Here is a 20,690-nt window from a genome sequence, read left to right as displayed (position 1 = left end):
GGTGGATGAGTATTGCTGGTTATTTGTGAAATCAGTTAATGCACTTGTGCAACATGCATGGGTGCTGAACATCTGGGATTGTGGTGGGGTTCTTTTTTTTTTTTTTTTTAAAGCGGGCCAAAGTAATGTACACCTTGTGTATGTTCTCCATTAGCCTACCACAAACCCCACACTTGTGCCTTTTAGTATCTGAAATCGGTGCAAAGTGTTTAATTGCAAAGTCACCATTCCCTAATACTCTGTCTTGGCTTGTTTGTAGGTAGGCCTGGTGCTTTGTGCTGATTCTTTCACCTTGTTAAATCCTGCGTAGACTTTGAACTTGGTGGGTGTGGTTATTGTGACAGGAAAGAGTGATTGGGCCCTTCAGTAAAGCCCGAGATAATGAAGTCTGTTCGGAGGCCCTCTCACGCCACACAATTCACTACAATGCGGTGAAGTGCCAAAGCTTATTAATATTTAACAACTTGTTAACTGCTAAAGGAGAGTGGCAGTACTAGGTGGATAATCTGAGACTATTGTTAGAAATAACGAGTCTGTATAGGTATATATGGTCAAAATTTCCAAAGAGCCTAAATGACTTTATAAGCCTAAGCCCCATTTTCAAAAGGAATAAACCCTCAAATCCTCAGTTATTTAGGTACCTAACTTCCATGAAATCAATGGGAGTTAGGCACTAATACCTTTGAGGATCCAAGCCTCAAGAACCTAAGTTTCATTGAAATTTACTTAGCTCCATTTTGGTGCTTTAGAAAACTTTACTCATGGGCCCCAGGAAACAAAAATGTGTTTAAAGATAAATAGGGTTATTTTTTTCTTATGATGGTCTTTAAAGTAAATTTTGACCGAAAGATATAGGTTAAAAATAAAATTTGTGAAAACAGAACTGAGTTCTAAAACAGAAAAGTTGCTGAAATTGCTTTGTCTGCAAAAATAAGAGTAAGAACATAGGCCTGCTTTGAGAATAACAAGGAGAAAGTGGTAGTAGTGGTGTGTGTCATATGTTTGGACCCATTTTTGTTTTGCTAATGGTTAGATGCATTGAGTGACTGGTTTTCGTTCTTTTTTTTTTTTTTTTTTGAGGTTAATTTTTAATGATTGGATTTTTGTATTGAACTTTCCATAAAAGCTAGTGAGATGATATCTCCAGTGAGTGGACTCTTGCCAGCTGCCCCAAAAGCAGGGTCTCTTGTCTGAATGGCAATATATATTTTTGGAGGACTCCAGGATCAGCACTCAGAGTGACCTGCAAATGTTTCGTGTATTTAAAGTTGCTTAGTCATGGGGCGACCCTTTTATGAGTTAATGTTTGCTGAATTGGAACTTTTTCTACAAATGAACTAATTGACACTCAATTGGACTAAGTCAAATCACTTGTGAACCTGATTTGCTAATGGTTTGAAGATAGGCACTGTAGGGCGGAGCAAGGGAAATTCATATCCATTGTGGATAAAAGCAGAGATCTTTGCCGTTGGCTACCCACTTGAGGAAACACTGAGGTTCCAGAAGCTGTAAGACGGATCACCTTGCAGAGAAGAAACCTCTATATCCTGAGATTGGCTATTCCAGTCTCTGACTGGGCTTCTGCTCTGATCCGCTGAGCCTGTTGACAAAAAGCAGCCAGAGAACACCACCTGGTTCCTTACCAGCAGGAGCTGAAGAGAAGCAAATCTTTATTATAAGTATCCACTTTTCTTTTGTTGAGGGGAGGGTCCATCCAATTTTTTGAAGGGTCTGAAAGAGGCTGTGCAAGTGTGTATAAACATCTGTCAGATTCACCTGGGAAAGTTCCCTAAGATTGTCTTATGGAAAACACTGATTAAAGAGGGTTCTCAGTTTAATGTGCTGTACTTCTAAACTTGAGAAACTCTAATGTCATTGTTTGAAACATTTGGTTATTAAAATCTGTGTTTATCAGGTGTATCAATCTGTTTTGTGCCACCTATTGGCAGACGTGTGGGAAAGGGTTAGCCACGGTATCAGGGTTAAAATGTAGAGGCTTTATTTGCCTTTGCAGCTGTGATTTGAACTTTGGCTAAAACTGGTAACAATTGGTTTTCAGTGCTGAGTCCATTTAACAAGGCTGAATTTGTAGATTTAACTGGTATAAGGAAAAGCCTTTAATTGAGGATTTATAGCCAATCAGGGTGCCACCTTTTTAGATTTCTTTTAGACTATATGGATGAGATTCTGTGCTGTGTTTTTAAGAACTGTGGCACAGAATTCACAGCCCAGCGGAGTGGGGACTGAGATGACTTTAAGCTGCCTTTATGCCCTCCTGTTCCTGGGCTGTTCTAGGACTAGAATGGTCCCTGGAGTAACTAACACAGCTCTCGGGCGTCCTTCACTGAGGCAGGGAAAGGTACTTTAAAAAATAGTAAACTTTGGTAAGTGCAAATATAAAAGACTTGACAAACTCTTAGTATGTTTTCGGGGTCAGTGCTTAGCCTGAAATGGTTAAGCACAGAGATGGAGATGCTCAGGCCTGACCTGGGTGCCTGACAATATCTAATCTTGCAGCGGGGAGGGGTCAGAATGGCTGTGCAGCCATTTGTATTCCAGCTTTTAATTTTGATTGTGCTGTCTTCTCATGCAGGTGGTACAGGATGGTGAGAGCCAAGTCTTGGACGCTGAAAAAGCATTTTGAGGGCTTCCCCAAAACAAATGACTTTGAGCTGAAAGAGGTGGAGCTGCCAAAGCTAAAGGATGGAGGTAAGGAGAATGTTCCTTCATGTAGATTGTGTTAGGACTATATTTTGTCTTTCTACTCATAGCGCAGTGTGCAAATCTAGAATAATTAATACATTTCTGTGAACTGAGCTATACAAAAGTACGAGCAGGCTGGGATTTCTCCATTGATCTACCACAAACCCCACACTTGTGCCTTTTAGTGTCTGAAATCGGTGCGTGTGACTCAACAAAGAATCCCCTGAGGGTCAGGTGCCGAATACCTGGCTCAGCAGCGTTCACGTGGATGAGCAGACATTTAGGGCGGAATTTTCTAACGTGCTCAGCATTCACCCGCCTCTGCTTCCACTGAAATCAATCAGTCACTGACTCTGGTGGGAGTTAGATCAATGCTGGGTGCTTTTGAAAATCCCCATCCTTACCATTAGGGGTCTGGTAACAGACCCACCCACTTGACTGCAAATGAGTAAGAATGTCTTGTGGGCTGGGGGGCAGGAGGGGGTGCGCGTCTGCTACAAAGATGTACTGAGAGCTATATACTGCTAATCAGGACTTCAAAATTCCACTTGGCCACAAGCCGGTGACAAGTAGAAAATTTGACCTGATGAGTCTGGAGGCCTAAGGTGCAGAAGTCTATGGAATATAAAGTTTTATTTATTTTTTTAAATTACGCCAGCATCATCATCTCATATCATGTTGTAAAGATAACCTTCCGAACGTGAATCGATTATAGTGTTCTCTTCCTCAGTCTGCAGACAGGCAGAGATTGATCATACAGAAGGGGAATTAAATGAACAAGACTGGTCATTTTCACTGCTTCTAGTCAGAACCCTGTGGGCAGCAGAGAAATTATGGAGAATTATGTCATTTTCGTGCTGGTGCTGCTGCTTGGGACAGTGGCAGATGTGCGTATGCTCAGGGCCGGCTCTGGCTTTCTGGCCGCCCCAAGCAAAAAAAAAAAACAACCTGTGGCGCGGCCGGAGCCAGGGTGCAGGGGGACTCCCTGCCCTGCAGATGTGCCCCGGCTAGCAGGGGGAGGGGAAGGGAGTGGGGGGAGAGAGAGAAGGGGAGCGGCCAGGGCTTCAGCGGGGCGCTGCCACGCGGCCCCTCCCGCCGTGCCCCCTGTCGGGAGGGCTCCGCACCACTCTGGTTGGCTGGGAGGGAAGGACGCGGGCTGCCCTGCCGGGCTTGCTGCAGTGCGCTCCCGTCCTCCGCCCCCCACAGGGCGGCCGGAGCGGAACAAAACAAAACAAAACAAAACAAACAAACAAGCGGCCATGCTGCACTAGGATTGGGTGGAATGCTGCCTCCTACAAGCTGCCGCCCCAAGCACCAGCTTGCTCGGCTGGTGCCTGGGGCCGGCCCTGCATATGCTCCAGTTATTCACCAGGGAGTTGGGCCCAAAAGCTAGAGCAGTTGACACCTGTCCTCACACTAACCAGGAACCTCTGGAGTGGGGAAAAGATACAGAAAACTCTTCCCTTCCAGCAGCGAGAAGGTGCTTGAACTTCAAGTGCATGAAACACTTGCTAGCCAGAGATTGACATGAAAGATGGAGGCCCTAAACCAGTAGCTGAGGGACTGGGCTTTCACCAGGACATTGCTCCTGGACCCCACTGGTGCCTTTGGCCCTCACTTCAAACCTGTCCTTGATCTCTTTTCTGGCTAGCAGGTTTAATTCTCCAGCCAGTAAGGATCTGCCAGATGTTTCAAGCCTTATTATTGACACAGCAAACCTGGAAGCTTGCCCTGTGGTCCCAACCAGAAGGCAGGCCTAATTCAACAGAAAACGCATGACTGGATTTTTATTTAAAAAAAAAAAAAATAGTGCAGCTCCAGCCAAGAAAAGGTGTGCACAGGAACACAACAGGGAAACTCTCTCCCAGGGGCACCTGCTCCAAACCCCCTGCAGTGTGTGTGGCGGAGGAGGGAGGGAAAAAGTGCACCCTTCCCCCCCTGCATAGAACAGCAATTTAGGAAAGGGAAATATTTGTTTACAGGGGGATGAATGGAGAAAAACAACAGGGGGAAAAGATAGGGGGAGCAGTAAAACAGGGTTACATGCAACACACGGACCCATGTGCTCAATGGTACCCCAGTATGAAGGGACAGACACTGACCAATGCGTCTAGACCAAAAGTTTGGGAGTCCTGGGCAAAATTCCAGTCTGGCAGCAAGTCTTGGCTGCTCCCGGTCATCTTCAACACCAGTAAACTTTCCCCAACAAACTCCTCCGGTGCCCTCTTCTGAGGTTCTCTGCAAACCCATCCAGAGTGACAACCTACCCATGTAGCTAGCTACAGCCTCTCTCCTTTTTCCCAATGCAAGGTCACAAGCCCCTGTATTCACGACCCCATACAGCTCTGGGCAGCCGTGATACTGGGCCAGCTCCGGTTTGTTCCTCTCACGAGAGCTGGAGCTACGGAGACCTCCTCACCTCCGTCACTCTCCCTCTTTCCAGCCCTCCTCTGGAACAACCAGTGCTTTCTCTACCTCATGGGCCATGCTCTCTAAACCCCAGGGGTATGTCTACACTGTAATTACTTGCCCGCGGCTGGCCTGTGCCAGCTGACTCAGGCTCTAAGGGGCTGTATAATTGCGGTGTAGATGTTTGGGCTGGCAAGCTCTGGGTCCTCCAACCTCACAAGGTCCTAAAGCCCAGGCTTCCGCCTGATCCCGTAAGTCGGCACCGCAGTTAAACAGCCATTTAGCCCGAGCCCTGGGAGCCTGAATCAGCTGGCCCTGGCAAAATTAGAGAATTCCCCCCCGATTGACTAGGTCATATTCCTGAATTTCTGCGTTTTTAAAGCAATGCTCCCAACACTGTCCGGAGAGAAATGGACCTGCCTCTTCAGTCTCTGGTGAACATCCATGCGTGTCACACTTACTATTTCACCCCTCTCCATTCCATACTACCTGGCCATGTCCAGCAGTCATTCCAGGGGAATTTACAAAAAGCCAAGGATTTTTAATACGCTGCTTGCCCAGAAAGACAACATAGAACCGACCTGCATGTGCCTGGCATTGTGCTTTGTTTTTTTACAATCTGAATATATAAATAGTTGCAACAAGTGGTTTCTTGCCTTTGGCACTAGCCACACATCTGAGCATTAAGGTATGATGCAGCATTACCCAATATATCTGTTACATGATTAAGAGTATCATAGAGATGATGTTAAAACATCTGGATATGGTTGCAGATGGCAGGTTTGAAATGTACATCCATTAAAAAGGAAGAAGCCAGTTTTCAGAGACTCTTTAAAAAATACAATTCCATTCCAGCACGTATTTAAGAAAACTTATTTGTTATTTCCCTTCCCTTTAAATCCTTAAAGTGGAGGTGGGGATACCTTTAAGTTAAAGTACAGGTCTGTCGCATCTTACACGCATTTAACATGCGGAATTTCAGCTTTACGCGGTTGGCAAAAAACAAACCAACAACAACAAAAAAGGGAAAAATAACAATTTTAATACTGTACCTGTAGTGCGGGCGATTCCGCCCGCCATTCAACTCAATGTAATTTTGACTATACGCGGTTTTCGCTTTACGCGCTAACCGCGGAACGGAACCACCGCGTAAGATGAGACTCGCCTGTAATGTTATTTTTAAAATGCAGCTTTCCCTCCCTGCTACTTAAATGGCTTTGAATGCAAAGAGACTAATCCGTTTAACTTTCTGGCTCTCATGTACTTGCACAGTTCTCTAATGGTTGTAATCAGTGACAGCAAGAGTTTAACACAGACACCTCCAACCCCAATCTCTCACCCCACGCCCCGGTATTTATTGCTTTTAAATGATAACTTTTCTAATACCATTTGTTCTTGTAATCTGCTTATGTTAAACAAACCAAAGTGGTCCAAAATTACCAAACAACATCCCCTCTTTGAAATTTAAGGGAGAAAAAGTAAATGGGGTATTAATATTTATTTATGTCCAAAATAATCTGCCTTGGGGCCTACGGGTGGGTGAATGTGGTCTGTCAGCACCCTCTGTTGGTTGAATAATGGTAATAAAGGGTTTTATGCATGGGTCTTAAAAGGTAACAGTTCTCTGTGTGGGTGCCTGGACTTTTGAGCTTCTTACAAAGGAACGGGATATAGCAGGGATGGGCAATGCTAAGGTGGTAGTGGGCCGCAGAATCCACTGAAACCCTTTGGCAGGCCATACTTACTTTTTGTTTTTTGTTAGAGACGACATATTGCATAACTTAGAAATGTTTTATATAACAGCCCCTTACAGAACAACCTTTAACTACAACCCCCCACCCCAAAGCCCCAGGTTAAACATACCTCCTTCACTGACTGACCTTTTTTCAGTGTGCAGAAGAGCCCACCAGCAGAGATACTTGCCCGCCAATGTTCAGCTTCGTGATCTCCAGGAATGTGGACAAGCCCATGCCCCTGGACACCACCCCTGCCTCAGTCCCTGCCACCCGGGATGCACAGCCCTTGCTTGGTACCCCCAGCTGCCTCCTCCTCCTGCCCTTACTCCGGGTGGTGGGAAGAGCCGCCTCTCTCCCTCTTTCAGCATCCTCTGTTCGGGGCTGGCAAAGCCTCTTGCTGCTTCCCTCCCTCAGACTCTGATTTGGATGGGCCTGGAGTCTAATTGGGTGGGCGATGGTCCACTCGGGCCCACCTGTGGCTACGCCCATGGTGGGCCAAATAAAATGCTCTATCTGGCTGTATGCGGCCTCCGGGCCCACAGTTGCCCATCCCTGGGGCACAGGAAAGGAAGACAGGCTGTGTGTCCCAGAAACCTTCCTTCCACAACGGTCTCAAACACAAAACAGAAAGCTATGTCCGTTTGCCTTCTCTGCTAACAGTGTAGCAGTAACTTAGACAAAGCCTAGAAACTTGATTTGATCTCTGTCACTTTCGCTTAGCAGCTCTGAAGGGAATCCAGAGCACTCTGCCATAGGTCCGTGCACTGTCTTGTAACATTTGATATTTACTTACTGTAGGTCCTAATGTAACCGCTAATCCTTTTTATTGCAGATGTGCTGTTTGAATCTGTGTTTCTCAGTGTTGATCCTTATATGAGGTACGCTTTTCTTTCTTCCTTTTTAGTTTAGTTTACTACTTTGAATTGCTACTTTGAATCCTAAAAGCAGTGCTTATTCAGAGCATCTGGCTTTCCGCGGTCCTCTCAGGGGCTACCTGCCCTATAGAAACACCAGAGCCCCATCTATGTCTTCACCAACGTCTACGCTGTAGCAACGACCACATTGGTGGAGCTGGTTACAGCACAGTATCCTCCCCACTTCCACAACATACGGCTACAGCGCAGCTCAGTCATGCAGAGTAGACCGGACTGAACTGTGCAATAACTATACTACAGCCGTAGAATTTCACTGGGCTTTACTGGACCATTTGGGAACTCAGGTGAAACGCAGTTCTGTTCATCTATGCGGCAAGTCCTAATTATTATTATTATTACTATTTATATTCCAACAGAACCTAGTGGCTTCAACTGAGCTCAAGGCTCCACTCCGCTAGGTGGTGTGTCTACACTCAGCAAGAGACACTCCCTGCCCTGAAGAGTTTAGTCTAAATACATAGAGAAGGGGCATGAGAATGGAAGTGTTATTATCTCCATTTTATAGATGGGGAACTGAGGCACAGAGAGAGTAAAGTCACAAAGGAAGTTTATGGTAGAGCCAGGAATTAAACCCAGTTCTTCTGAGTCCCTGACCCGGGCCTTATGGTGAAGGTACTAGCTGTGTTCTCTAATAGTAACTGTAACCTCGGAACGGCAGGGGACTAGCATTTTGTAATAAGTTAGCCAAGCACGGTAGTTGATCAAGGGGCATCTCCACTCATGAGCGGTTGGCTAGGAACAATATTTGATTTTTGTTAACATGAGAATGTAACTTTCTCTCTGTCTCTCTGCAGATATCTGGCATAGTCAACAGCGAGACCCTCGGTGCACTGTGTCTTAATCAGAAAATGGACAGTAATCTGTAGTGACTGTTTTGCACTTAATTAAGGCTCTCTCCATTTTGTGTGTTTCAGACCTTATAGTAGGAGATACATGAAAGAGGGAGACATAATGATAGGCAGCCAAGTTGCTAGGTAAGGTCTTCATTAGTTGCTTGATTTCTTTTTTCCTAACTCACTATCATCTTTCCATACAGGAGACTCAAAGCACTAGAGAAAGTACAATGTCACTTATAAGAGATGGTTGCATGCAGCTTATATTACTTTCTGTTAGCCAATGCAGCACATTCATAGGTATTATGTGCACGATACTAATATACCATACATTATATACATAAAGTTATATAATACATATGTTAACTGTATGCCTTATGGTCTCCCCACGATTCTGTTCACCCATGTCTGTTCACCCAAGTATCTCACAACACTGTGACTCTGAAGTCAGCAAATTGGCATTAGGAAAGCTGTCAAAGACAAGATACATAAATGGTGTGTCCAAGCAGAGGTTGGGATGTATCTCTATGTCCAACTTGTTTGGAATGTGCTATCCAAAAGAGAGAGAAGGAAAGGTTCAGAAAAATAAGTTAAGGAACTGGTGGGTTAGATCTTGGATGATGTTTAAGGTGCTTTTTAACTTGTAATCAGCCATGATATAAATATGAGTGGTTTTGGGGGTGTATCATTGAGGCACACCTTCTGTGTAAGGCACACACATGCTGTGACGTAAGAATTGCTTCTGGGAATTTTTCTCCTTTTGTATTGTGTTGTTTTGACTTTAGACTGTAAATTTGGCTAAGTTTGGTTATTTGGTGTCTCAAACATTTTTCATTACGAAGCACAACTGGCTACATCTTTTAGTCCATACTTCTCTGTGAGGCCCCATATTTCCTGGCAACTACTTTCTTTATCAGTCTGTAACCCATCAGAAAGCAAGAACATCCCGTGAAGCCGTACTGCCTTCTAGTACTACTTAGAGCTTGTTCGGAGGCCTGGAGACTACCCTTACTTGCGTTACTCACATGAGCAGTGCCATTGAAGGGAGGTCTTACAAGACAGAGCAGGAAAGGCTAACATTGCACAAGTGATCATATTCTGAGGTGTCAGCTTGTATGCAGGACGTGCTGTGTAATAACTGCTCACCCAGGAACGGTACAGTCAGCTATTCCAGCTGAGAATACTCTTCAGTCACCTTACTCCTTTTGCTGATAAGGCGTATGGCAACTTCACCATTGCCAAGGAATGCTATAGAGTCTCCATCATCATCAGACTTCTTTGTGGTCCTGTGTGGGAAACCAGAGGTTGGGAGGAAATTTAAGCCCTAATCCTCTGAGCGAGAGGTCGGGTACCATCAATAGTTGTAACACTTCACTTGAAATGAGCTGAGGAATTCACTGCGTCTGGTGCCAAAGGATCGTGTGCACCTTCTGCTGAATTTTGTTATTTTTGTTTGACTATCTTCATTATTAGAGTCCCAAACCGATAGTTTTCAAGCTGTTCTTAAAGAGCCCTTCCTGTCCTACAAGAGGAGCAGCCTTTAGGAGGTGAAATGTCTTCAGCTTTTGAAAAGGGACCTGGTTTACTGAATAGGGAACTGCCTCTTCTACTCTGCCCCTGTGAGATACCATTTCCCCAAACTTCCTCTCTCCTTCTGGTCTAGCTGCAGGGATCAACTCAGGATTCAAACCGAACTGGTGTTTCAGTCAGGGTTTTGGCTTGGGATCCTCCCTAACATATTAGGAGCATAAGTCTGATCCAGTATGGTAATTCCTATGGCCAGGTACCAGCTGTTTCAGAAAAAGGTGCAGGAAATGTACAGTGTAGCTAGTTTTTTGTGTTCACCTGCCTAAAGGGAGCATTTCCTCCTAACCCTCTCACAGCCCCAAGCCCTATGTAAATATTTAGCAAAGCTAGGGAGAAGGAGCGGTTTGTAAAGTGTGGCTTTCGTTTGTCTTCTCAGAGTTGTGGAAAGCAAGAATCCCACCTACCCAGTAGGGACCTATGTTGAGGCTAATTCAGGCTGGACAACTCACTTCATCTCTGATGGGAAAGATCTACAGCTGCTTCCTCCTTGGCCAGAAAAGCTCCCCAGATCTTTGGCTCTTGGGACAATTGGCATGCCAGGGTAAGTCATACCACAGGCTATATAAAGACTAACCAAACTTCGCTGCATTGAGATTTCCAGCCATCTGTGTGCAGGCTCTACCACGCCACACTTGAGCCTAATCAGTGCATGCTCTGAGAGGCTCTTGCCACTGAAGAGGGACTGAATTTTGACCCATCCTGCATGTGCGAGGCTTATAGTTCTATGTCTCCATTTGGACCCTATTCTCCCCCTACTTGGAGACCACACGGTTGCTTCTTGGCCATATGGGATGGGGACAGAGTATTGTGCTGGAATTAAAAAGCAGACCGAAGGCCCAGTCCAACAGACATTAGAGTTGATGGAAGGACTCTTTTTGATTTCAGTGGTAACTAGCTAGGGCTCATAAAATACTGAACTTGCTCTGCTGATTTCTCTGTATTTCCAGAGTTTGCACAAAGATGGAAACATGCAGCTGTAGAATTCTACAGTCCTATAGCAGCATCAAAAGCACATCTATACCTGTTGAACAGAGCTACTGTTCATGGTAACCCTGCCCTAAATACAGAAGAAATTCCATTCCACTTATGCTTTCTCTTGCCTAGTTCCTCCTAACTTGCTTCTTTTCTTACCTCTATATTTGTAGGACAAGCCACATGGAAAGCTTGCAACTTGTTATTTGTGATCTGGGCAGAACAGAAGCTTCTTAACATTTATTTAAAAAATGGGCAAGATGTTTAGCTTTCCACATTCAAATAGCTTGAATGGATTTTGTACACCTTATAAATAATTCCGAGCACTTCATATAGAATCTCTAATGGGATGAGATAACCCCTCCCCTGGACAGCTACATGAAGCATGACCGGACTCGGTGTTTGTAATGTCTCCACTGAACATTTCCTTTCTCTTTCAGCCTCACTGCATACTTCGGCCTATTTGAGATCTGCAAGATTAGAGCAGGAGACACCGTGCTGGTTACTGCAGCAGCTGGAGCTGTGGGTTCAGTGGTGGGGCAGATTGCTAAAATCGGAGTGAGTGGCTTGAATTGTTCATATGAACACCATAGACTGTCAAGCTAAGGAGAGGAGTGGAGGGATTTGAGTGCTTAGGAGGAAGGGGGACAAAGCGTCTCTTAGATGGGACTTGCTCCAAGATCAGTTGTTTAACTATAATAATAATAATAATTAATAATAATAAAAAAACCTCTGGCAAGGCACTTTTAGTAGGAGAATTAAATTAAAATGATGGTTGTTTCCAATTACTATTGCTCCTGGGGACTGCTAGCCCCACCCTGTGAAGCCTCACTCAGTTGAGAAGCCCCATTGCCTCCATGTGACTAGGGCTAGGCCTGGAATTGAGCCCAGGAGCATAAGTAACAGTCTGCAATGTGTATATGTCACTGATCTGTTCTCCCTGTCAATAGTGTCCCCATAATCCGCTAAAGCACACCGGCTTACTGCAAGAACCAGGATCACAGATCCAGTTAGCTATGCGTATCTAGCAGTGTGGTAGTGAACAGCCAGATGAGAAACAGAGTATTGCCCCCAGGGAATAAATAAAAGATGCCATGACCAATTCCTGCCTGCATTTATCATTCAGCTGGTGCAAACCTTGCAACCAGCACTCTCCTTAGTCAGTGATACGGCACGTGCTTTCCTCATACATATTGCCACTACTCCACAAGCAAGTCTTCACCTGTCAGCATCATACAATATATGTACCTTACAGCAGTAGTTCTCAACCAGGGGCTGGGGCCCCTGGGGTGGCTGCAAATAGGTTATAGGGGGCCACCAAGAGGGCCAGTATTAGACTCACTGGGGCCCAGGGCAGAAGGCCAAAGTCCCACGATGCAGGGCTGAAGCCTGGGAGTCCCCTGAAGCCAAAGCCTGAGCAACTTAATTTTGCAGGGTCCCCTGTGGTATGGAGCTCTGAGCAATTGCCCTGCTTGCTAACCCATAACACTGGCCCTGGCTTTTGTATGCAAAAATACAGTTGTGGCACAGGTGGGCCATGGAGTTTTTATAGCATGTTTGTGGGGGGGCCTCAGAAAGAAAAAGGTTGAGAACCCCTGCCTTACAGGAGATTAAAATGTGGGGTGGGAAGGGAGGAGAGTGTACACACTTTTAGAAACATTTTTCTGTCTCTGTCAATAACACAAAGAGAAATGGTCTGAAATGTGACTGTTAAGTGGTTTGTATCATACGTCATAAATTTAACCCCTTCAGTGATGGATCCTTGAAAATGACACTCTTGAAATTGTATTTGGTATCTTCCTTTTTTGGGGTCGCCGTAGCTAAAGCACTAAAATCTAGGCCAGAGGCTAACTGAACACCTATAAAATACCTTAGTGTAGAGTTCGAAGTCTCATGTCGCCTGTTGACTACTTTCTGTGCAGGGCAAAGAGAAGCAGGGGAATCCGCTTTCACAGGGCGACTCAAGGCTGTGGGAGCTGGGGAACCTGCAGCATTCCAAAGCTGTGCAGGGCAGGGAAAGGCAAGGGAGAGTTGCAGGCTCTGCTGCCTGGTGGCATGTAGCATCTCATTTGTATCTTGTATTTTATTCTGAAACCACCTCTGCGTTAAGACGTATTTTCTTTTCCTCCAGGGTTGCAAAGTGGTTGGCTGCGCTGGCTCAGATAAAAAGGTTGCTTATCTGAAACAGATTGGCTTTGATGAAGCCTTTAACTATAAGACTGTAGGATCCTTGGAAGAAGCACTGAAGAAGGCCTCACCCGATGGCTACGACTGCTACTTTGATAACGTGAGTTCAAACTGGGGTTGGCAAGAGTGCAGTTTGTTGCAAATGTTCACTTCTTTCTGCTGTGCACGTGCACTTGGAATGTTGTGGCTTAGTCCTGTGAGAAATAGCCCCCTGAGAGAATGTCCGGGCTTACGCTCTCTTTCAGTTTTCTCTTTCAAATTCCTCTTTTGCTAGCGAAAACTGCTGGCCTGTGTTTTCATGGAATTCTGAAGTTCCAGTTCAGGAGCACCGCTATTCTTAAGCCAGCGGGCGGGTTCGACTTTTTCCCCAGAAAGATCAAAGCAGTCAAGGAATCCCTGGCAAACCATTGGCCTTGATGATGAGAGTTATTGCTCATTTAATCTTCCCTCCTGCCCCAATTTGGCAGCCCTCAACGTTTTCAGGGGAAATGGTTCAACGGTTACCATCACAATGCCTCCCCCCCCCCCCCCCCCCGCATTCCCCTGCCCCACTAACATGGAAAAGTCCCAAAATGTCAGTCATTACAGATTAAAAAAAAAAAAAAAACCCTCTGATCTTCGTAGGTTTTCTTGACAAGCACACCCCCTTATTCATAATAAGGTGTGGCTTCATCATGGAAGACACTTACAAAAGTCACCCGGGGCTAGATGATCAGCTGATGTAAATTGGTGTAGGTGCATTCCATTCAATGGTGCTCCACTGACTTTCAGCAGCAAAGGACCTGTCTGCCTAGGTGTGATAGAGCCCTTGACACACTGTCTTGGGTGGCAGGTCAGGAAAATAGCCATCAGTACCATGACTACATCAACCATGTTTCAGTTCTAGCTATTCAGCCTCATCTAGGATTTAAAGACGTGGTGTTAGACTGCATGAGCTAGACGGATTTCACGCGATGTAATAATACCTTCAAAAGCTCTAGTCAAGGCAAGTTGTTCTTTAGTAGATCCAAACTGGTTAAGTTAAAGCCTAGGCTCCCATCTGACATGATCTCACATCACACGTTTAAATCCCTGTCTCCAGTGCCCTGCAGATGTTGGGGTGAGCATTTGGAAAAGTAGCCTCCCTATAGACACAGTATTTTAATGAAAGTCAATAGCTGAGAGCATATATGTGGGGAGGGTGGTAAGGATGAAAAACACATAAGTTATTTAGTGTTAATACTCTCCTAAAATGCTAAGGCATGCCCTTTGGGAATAGCTTGGCTCCGGAGCAGGATTTACAACCTTTTCCCAGAAGCGGGCTGACATCAGCACAGCTGGTGCACAAATAAAACAACAACACAAAAATCTCCATTTAGAAACACAGGGAAAAATATTCAATATTTTGCCAAGCAAATGGAAAAAGCATGTTGCCAGTGAAGCTTTGTCAAGCTGAGGAGAGGATGTTACAAATTACTTCTCGCACAGACTCCTATGAGAAAGCTGTGGAACAATAGCTTACTACTGTTTGTCTACCCATTTAAATAATTGGCACTCCTGCATCAGGCAGGCCATTTGGAAGATCTGATCATTCCAGTGCTGGAGGCCTAATGGGATATACTGTAAATATAAATACTGTCAGCAGAAATTCTTGCTTGGTATTCTGGTACTATTTTCAAGATCCTGCCCAGTCTCTCTCTTCCAAGCCCACTTTGTGCCTGCACTCTTCCAGCTCCTTATACCTCCATCAAAGCCTTCATCTTGTCCACTCCCCTTTTCACATTCTCCCTAGATCAGCTGCTTCCCCCTCCACACACACACACCTTCCTAAAAAAACTCTACTTCTGGTTAGACTTCACCTGCTAACCATCCACCTCCTTCCTCACACCATGCCTCTATCTGTTTAACCTTGCTTACCTTTCCAGGTTGATATTAAATTAGATCCAAGGTGTTCATCTTGCTGCTCTCAAACTCAATCTCTTCCCTGTCCTTTGTCTAATTTAGATGAACATTTCAGGGCAGGCACTATGTCCTCTTATGTGTTTTTAAAATGCTGTGTACAGCTGGTGCTATCTAAATAGGAAACGGCGTGCCAAGACGACCCTGACCCTCAGTCTTGATATTATGGGACTGACACATAACATATAGCAGAGATGGGCCTAGAGCAGTGCTTCTGAGTCAAACACTTCTAAATAAGGGCCCGCTCCTACAAGCACTTAAGCTTATGAGTAACTTGACTCTAGTGACTAGCCCCTCAGTAGATCTGCACTGCTCAATGGGATAACTCACATGAGAAAAGTTATTTACATGCTTAAGTGTTTACAAGTTCGGCCCCTTAATGATCAATAGGGGTTTCATCTGTAACTTTATCTATGTTCTGACTACCTTAGGTGGGTGGAGAGTTTTCAAGTATTGTTCTGAATCAAATGAAGAAATTTGGGAGGATTGCTGTGTGCGGAGCCATCTCTGGATACAATGACACAGTGCCCCAGAAAGGTAGGAGTCTTTTTGTCAGTTAGTTACTTTTTATGGTAGAAAAAATAATGAAGAAAGAACTTTCCTCTCTGAATTCTTTTAATGGTTTTTATGTTGCTTGTTTTTATATTATGAAACAAACCCTCAAAATTAAAATATATATTTTGTGGAGCAAACGCATCTCCAATGCTGCATTTTTAGGACAAAGTTAATCACAATCATCTTGTATTCTGTGCCTCAAAAACAAAGCTGTATTGTCCCAGAATTAAAAAGCAAATAAACACATTTAGTGCATGGCACCCTTTCCCACCACGGAATGGTAAAGCTTCACAGACAAACAGCAAGGCTCAGTGTAGTCAAAGCTTCATCTGAGTAAACAAGGATGCTCCTCAAATGGGAGAACCCCTCACTTCAACAATTTATAACTGATCTTTGATATTTAACATTAAAACAGTTCCAGATAGTTAAATCGCATTGTCCTGTTGTCCATCTACCAAGAGGAAGGGAGGGGAGGGGGGATGAATGTTGGTTTAACAGGAATGGGAAAGAGTAGTGATGGGCAACAACCATAGAAATAAATTGTCCAAGAAGTGTAAATTACTAATTTTCAGCACAAGCAGTGACTGGACCTCTCATCTAAAATGCCAATAGCAGCAGGAAAGGAATCCCTTGCAGAGTACAACCAGAGAATGCACCATATAACAGACCTGGTGACAGTTAGTATATGTGATTTAAATGAGATTTACTGCAGAGTTACTCTTGCACACCACTAGGGGGCAGTAGAAAATGAAGAGCTAGTTTGTTTCAAGGATTCCAACTTTTTATCTTTAGGGTGTTATTTACCTAACAAATGTTAAGTAAACACAAACAGCAATGGTAAAACAGCCTGATGCATGCTATTTCTGTAGCAAAGCAGATTACACAGTTCAGTCATCTAGATGGAAAAGTTCTTTCCCTAGGGTTTTAGATGGTTTTACTTTTATGGTAGGATTTGCATTGGTAGTCAATTGAAGTCAGTATTGACTGTAGGTGAAAGTCAGGTTAGGCATTTCTAACGTTCCAGGTTCCTGGGTCAGTGCTCTAACCACTGGGCTATGTGTATTCAGGGGTGAGGTGGTCTGCACCACCACTGTCACCATTTTGTGCAGGGCCCAATCTGGTCAAGAAGTGCAGCCTTAGGCTGACTAGCTTGGCTTTATCAGCATCTCAACTTCTCCTTACTGCACATTGGTTTGGTTTTAAACAAAGTAGTATTACCACGGTTTTGTCTATTACCATTTCCAACAGGACCGTATGTTCAGATCCCAATGATCTTCAAGGAGCTTTACATGGAAGGATTTATTGTCTCACGGTGGAATCACAGGCGTGAGGAGGCCCTGAAGATATTGTTAAAATGGGTTGCAGAGGTAAGAGGTGTGGCAGTTTCTCAGACTACAGTATGTGAACTTATGCTGCTACTTCCCTCTTAACAAAAGCCTGTCCACACTAACACGAGCCAAGTCTGCTCTCATACACTGCTCTTTCACACCCAACATGTCCCTCTAGCAGGTTGTGTGGGGGTAGTGTGTGTCAGCGTCAAACCATGCTGAACACAATACAGAAGAGAGGAATAGAGCATGCAACAGCCAAAACTATGCTTGGCCAAAACTGAAGGGGCAAGATACCAAACTCAGCTCATCTCCACTGTAAGGTCAGGCAGCTGACGAGTGAGAAGGGAGCCTAGGATATCCCTAAATTTAAATGCAAATCTCTTAAGACCCATTTCAAAACTAGTCCAACTACCTTTTAACTCTGCCTTTTTTGCCCCCCCCCCGCCAAATATTTAAAGTACTCGCTCTATTCCTTACCCTTCCACTTAAAGCATGGCCAATTCTTGTGAATTTTTTTTATTACCTCCCTTTGGTTGCAGAGTAAAGCTTGAAAATGTGAAACCTAAAGACAACACTAAGCATCAAAGCACCCAACAGTTGTTGTGGGGCTTATCAGTTGGGTTGGCACTACAGCCCTTACTAGGGGAGGAAGAGAAATCTTGTTTCTAGAGAGTTCTAATGCTCCACACCTGAAGACTTAGTTCTGTTAGACCTATTGCAGTTAGCTTCTGCTAAAGTAACTGATGTTCCATAGGGAATTTGGCATCAGTCAGAGGAACAATGGTAGATGGGCCACCAAAAACAGCAACCATGTTTAAATCACTTTTGCTGAGCAGTATTGAATAGTGGGAGGTCACTAAAACAAATAATCTTACACTACAGACATTACCCTTTACTCTCAAAGGGTGAGCTCTTTAGCTGATGTAAACAGGTTCAGCTCCATTGACTTCAACAGAACTACCACAGTTCACATCAGCTGCTAGGAATGATATGAGTTGAAGGAATCTAGCTACAGTTTAGACCACCTGCACAGCAGAAGAAAACTGAGTGAAATTGTTTTGTTTTTTCTTTGCACAGGGGAAAATTAAGTGTGAAGAACATGTTACTGAAGGATTTGAAAAAATGCCAGCAGCTTTCATGGGACTGTTAAAGGGAGAAAACCTTGGAAAAGCAATAATAAAAGTGTAAAGGGCATGTGGTTCATTCCTTTAGGAAAGCTATACCAATAGGTTCTGTCTTGTTGCCAAATGCTCAACCACAACTTTTAATGTGCTAAAGTATACTCAAATTAGACAAGTCTCCAACTGGTTTGGGGAAAGTGATGCTTCCTCAAATAATGCAATGCTACAACAAATTGTTGCTCCTGTAGCTAAGTGATTAATCCACTTTATCACTGCTATAATCAGTCCTCATTGATACATGTGATTGATATTTACAAGAATACTCTAATTTCATGGGCATTTTGAAAAATGCTAGCCAGGTAAACAGTCAGTGAAGCTCTATGGCTTTATACTAACTGAGGATCTGACCTTATTTTTAAAAGCAAGGAACCTTAACTGAGCTGCTTAAGAGCTTGATGTTTTCTAAGGTCCATGCAGAGAGCAGAAGTCAACTGCAATCTTTTAAATAGCATCTGCTAAATAGTCATTAATAGATTTGTACTAGATCCCCTTAAAATGTAGATTTTATTCTGTAGCTAACATGCTTGTCACAGTCACAGCAACATGTAACCCAGCAGTAATCTAATTAAATAGTTTAGAGCTGTTCTAATATGCTGTATGTTTATGCAAAGAAAAATAAGCCATTAAAATCTTATTGATAAAGAAAATGGTTCTTACCGTGACATGAAACTGACTACATGGAGTGGCAATATTTATGACTTGTTCTGTTTTTGTGCATCAAATAACCTGACTGATCAGCTATGCATTCTACATTAATTTGGGAAAGACTGACATCTGCCAACTTTGTAATTTAATTTGAATCTCTCTTCTCTCCCCCCCCCCCCATCTGTGTTTTACACACCATCTCCTTCCCTCTGACCACACCCACCATGCCAATTTGAGGATAACTCCTTGTTTTAACTCAGGCAGCTCTTCACACTCACTAGGACAAGTATGTATCCAAATCTAGGAAATTCTGTAGGAATTTAGTGGTCATATGCCTTTACCTCCTGTGAGCTGAGTGTCTAAGACTCTCTCATGTTGTGGAAGAGTAAGGGAGGCCCAGATAGACAAAATAGTGCTCAAACTCAAAAGATATTGAAAATAGCCTAAAATTGAGAGCTTGTAGTAGTAAGTAACTTGAATAACATCAGAGCTCTATCTGCAGATGCACACAGAAGCAGCGAACTCTATGGAGACAACAGGGAGGTCAGAACCCCTACAAATGATGAATAAGGCAACTAAAAGGTTCACACAGCATGCTCATATCATCCAAGTCAGGGCTTATATTATATTAGCTCTACTGGCTATCATGCCGATAAATGAATGCTGAATGTATTAAGTGCAACAGCAGCTAATGCATCTTAAAATTAGGCAACACTCCCTGTTGCCAAGACAGATTAGATTCTGCATGGGCTTCAGGAAGCCAAATGGAGTCCAAAGTCAACATCTTATAAAAACAAAAAACCTGAAGTGTCCTATGCCTGATGCTAAGGCAAGAGCAAACATCCCTGCTAGAGTCTGAACTATCATGTGGTATAAATGCTACATCTTTAGCCTTCCAGTTGCATCAGTACAACTATCTTAACTTCAAACAAACAGCCTGACGGTTCAGGCAGTTGACTAACCTATTGCCAAGGAATACAGGCTTGAGAGTAAGTTAACTAGGAAAAGCAAGATCGACTCAAGCACAACTTTGTTGATAGTTGATGGGAATTACTGCCTGCAGCTCCACTGCTCTTGAAAAGATGGGAAGTAGTTCTGGCTGGAAGCAAGCCCTGGCCCACTCACACAAATACAGCTCAGCCTTCTTGCTGAATAATGGGAGACCAGGACACGTCTTTAAAAAAAAAAATAATCTTACTATAATAGGTCAGCCATGACAGGCTTTGCAAGTTTTTAATTTTTTATAAACTTGACCTGTAAATTCTACCTATATTCTGATTTGTGCGAGGGAGTGTAGCACTAAACTATTAAGTTTGATAGTCCATGCAATAAAACCTCCTAGCCACTAACTCATCAGTAGTATTGTAAGGTTGCTGTGTGATGAATTAATGCACAAGATGTCACACAAGAAGTCCCCAGTTCTATTCAGCTTGAGTCAGCTGAGTTCAGTGTGACAGAGTGGGAATCTTTTGTAATTTATGAAGCTTGTGTCTGCCTCACTTTCCCTTGGTACTTTTCATTGCTACCCAAGAGGTGTGAAAGGTTAACACTGCTCTTGGAGTTGAAGAAGAGACATGAGGTGTCACCAATGGGTCATTAAAGAACTTGGTGAAACCAACCCATATCAACTGAGAATCAAAGAAACAAGGCAAACCCTAATGACTGAACAATTGACACC

The 20,690-nt window shown here is 43.9% G+C and overlaps 1 protein-coding gene across 5 annotated transcripts in view; it reads left to right on the top strand.

Annotated features, from left to right (window-relative positions):
• Positions 1–19,014, top strand: part of PTGR1 (prostaglandin reductase 1) — a 30,288-nt gene extending 11,274 nt beyond the window's left edge. For 3 of the 5 annotated variants that reach the window (XM_005294786.5, XM_024105670.3, XM_065549730.1), the window contains 9 exons: positions 2,594–2,709; positions 7,681–7,726; positions 8,698–8,757; positions 10,580–10,744; positions 11,616–11,733; positions 13,307–13,462; positions 15,732–15,837; positions 17,104–17,222; positions 18,264–19,014. In XM_005294786.5, coding sequence (XP_005294843.1) covers positions 2,604–2,709; positions 7,681–7,726; positions 8,698–8,757; positions 10,580–10,744; positions 11,616–11,733; positions 13,307–13,462; positions 15,732–15,837; positions 17,104–17,222; positions 18,264–18,374 — 987 coding nt within the window. In that variant the 5' untranslated portion in view covers positions 2,594–2,603 and the 3' untranslated portion in view covers positions 18,375–19,014. Of the gene's footprint in view, positions 1–1,534; positions 1,676–2,202; positions 2,385–2,593; positions 2,710–7,680; positions 7,727–8,697; positions 8,758–10,579; positions 10,745–11,615; positions 11,734–13,306; positions 13,463–15,731; positions 15,838–17,103; positions 17,223–18,263 lie in introns of those variants that run through there. The other 2 variants (XM_024105671.3, XM_042850381.2) reach the window with 2 other exon arrangements.
• Positions 19,015–20,690: the final 1,676 nt, after the last annotated feature.

This window comes from Chrysemys picta, chromosome 6, assembly GCF_011386835.1.
Source record: "Chrysemys picta bellii isolate R12L10 chromosome 6, ASM1138683v2, whole genome shotgun sequence".
NCBI classification, from domain to species: domain Eukaryota; kingdom Metazoa; phylum Chordata; order Testudines; family Emydidae; genus Chrysemys; species Chrysemys picta.
The sequence above is the reverse complement of the archived record's forward strand: the minus strand, read 5'-3'. Positions and strand labels throughout refer to the sequence as shown.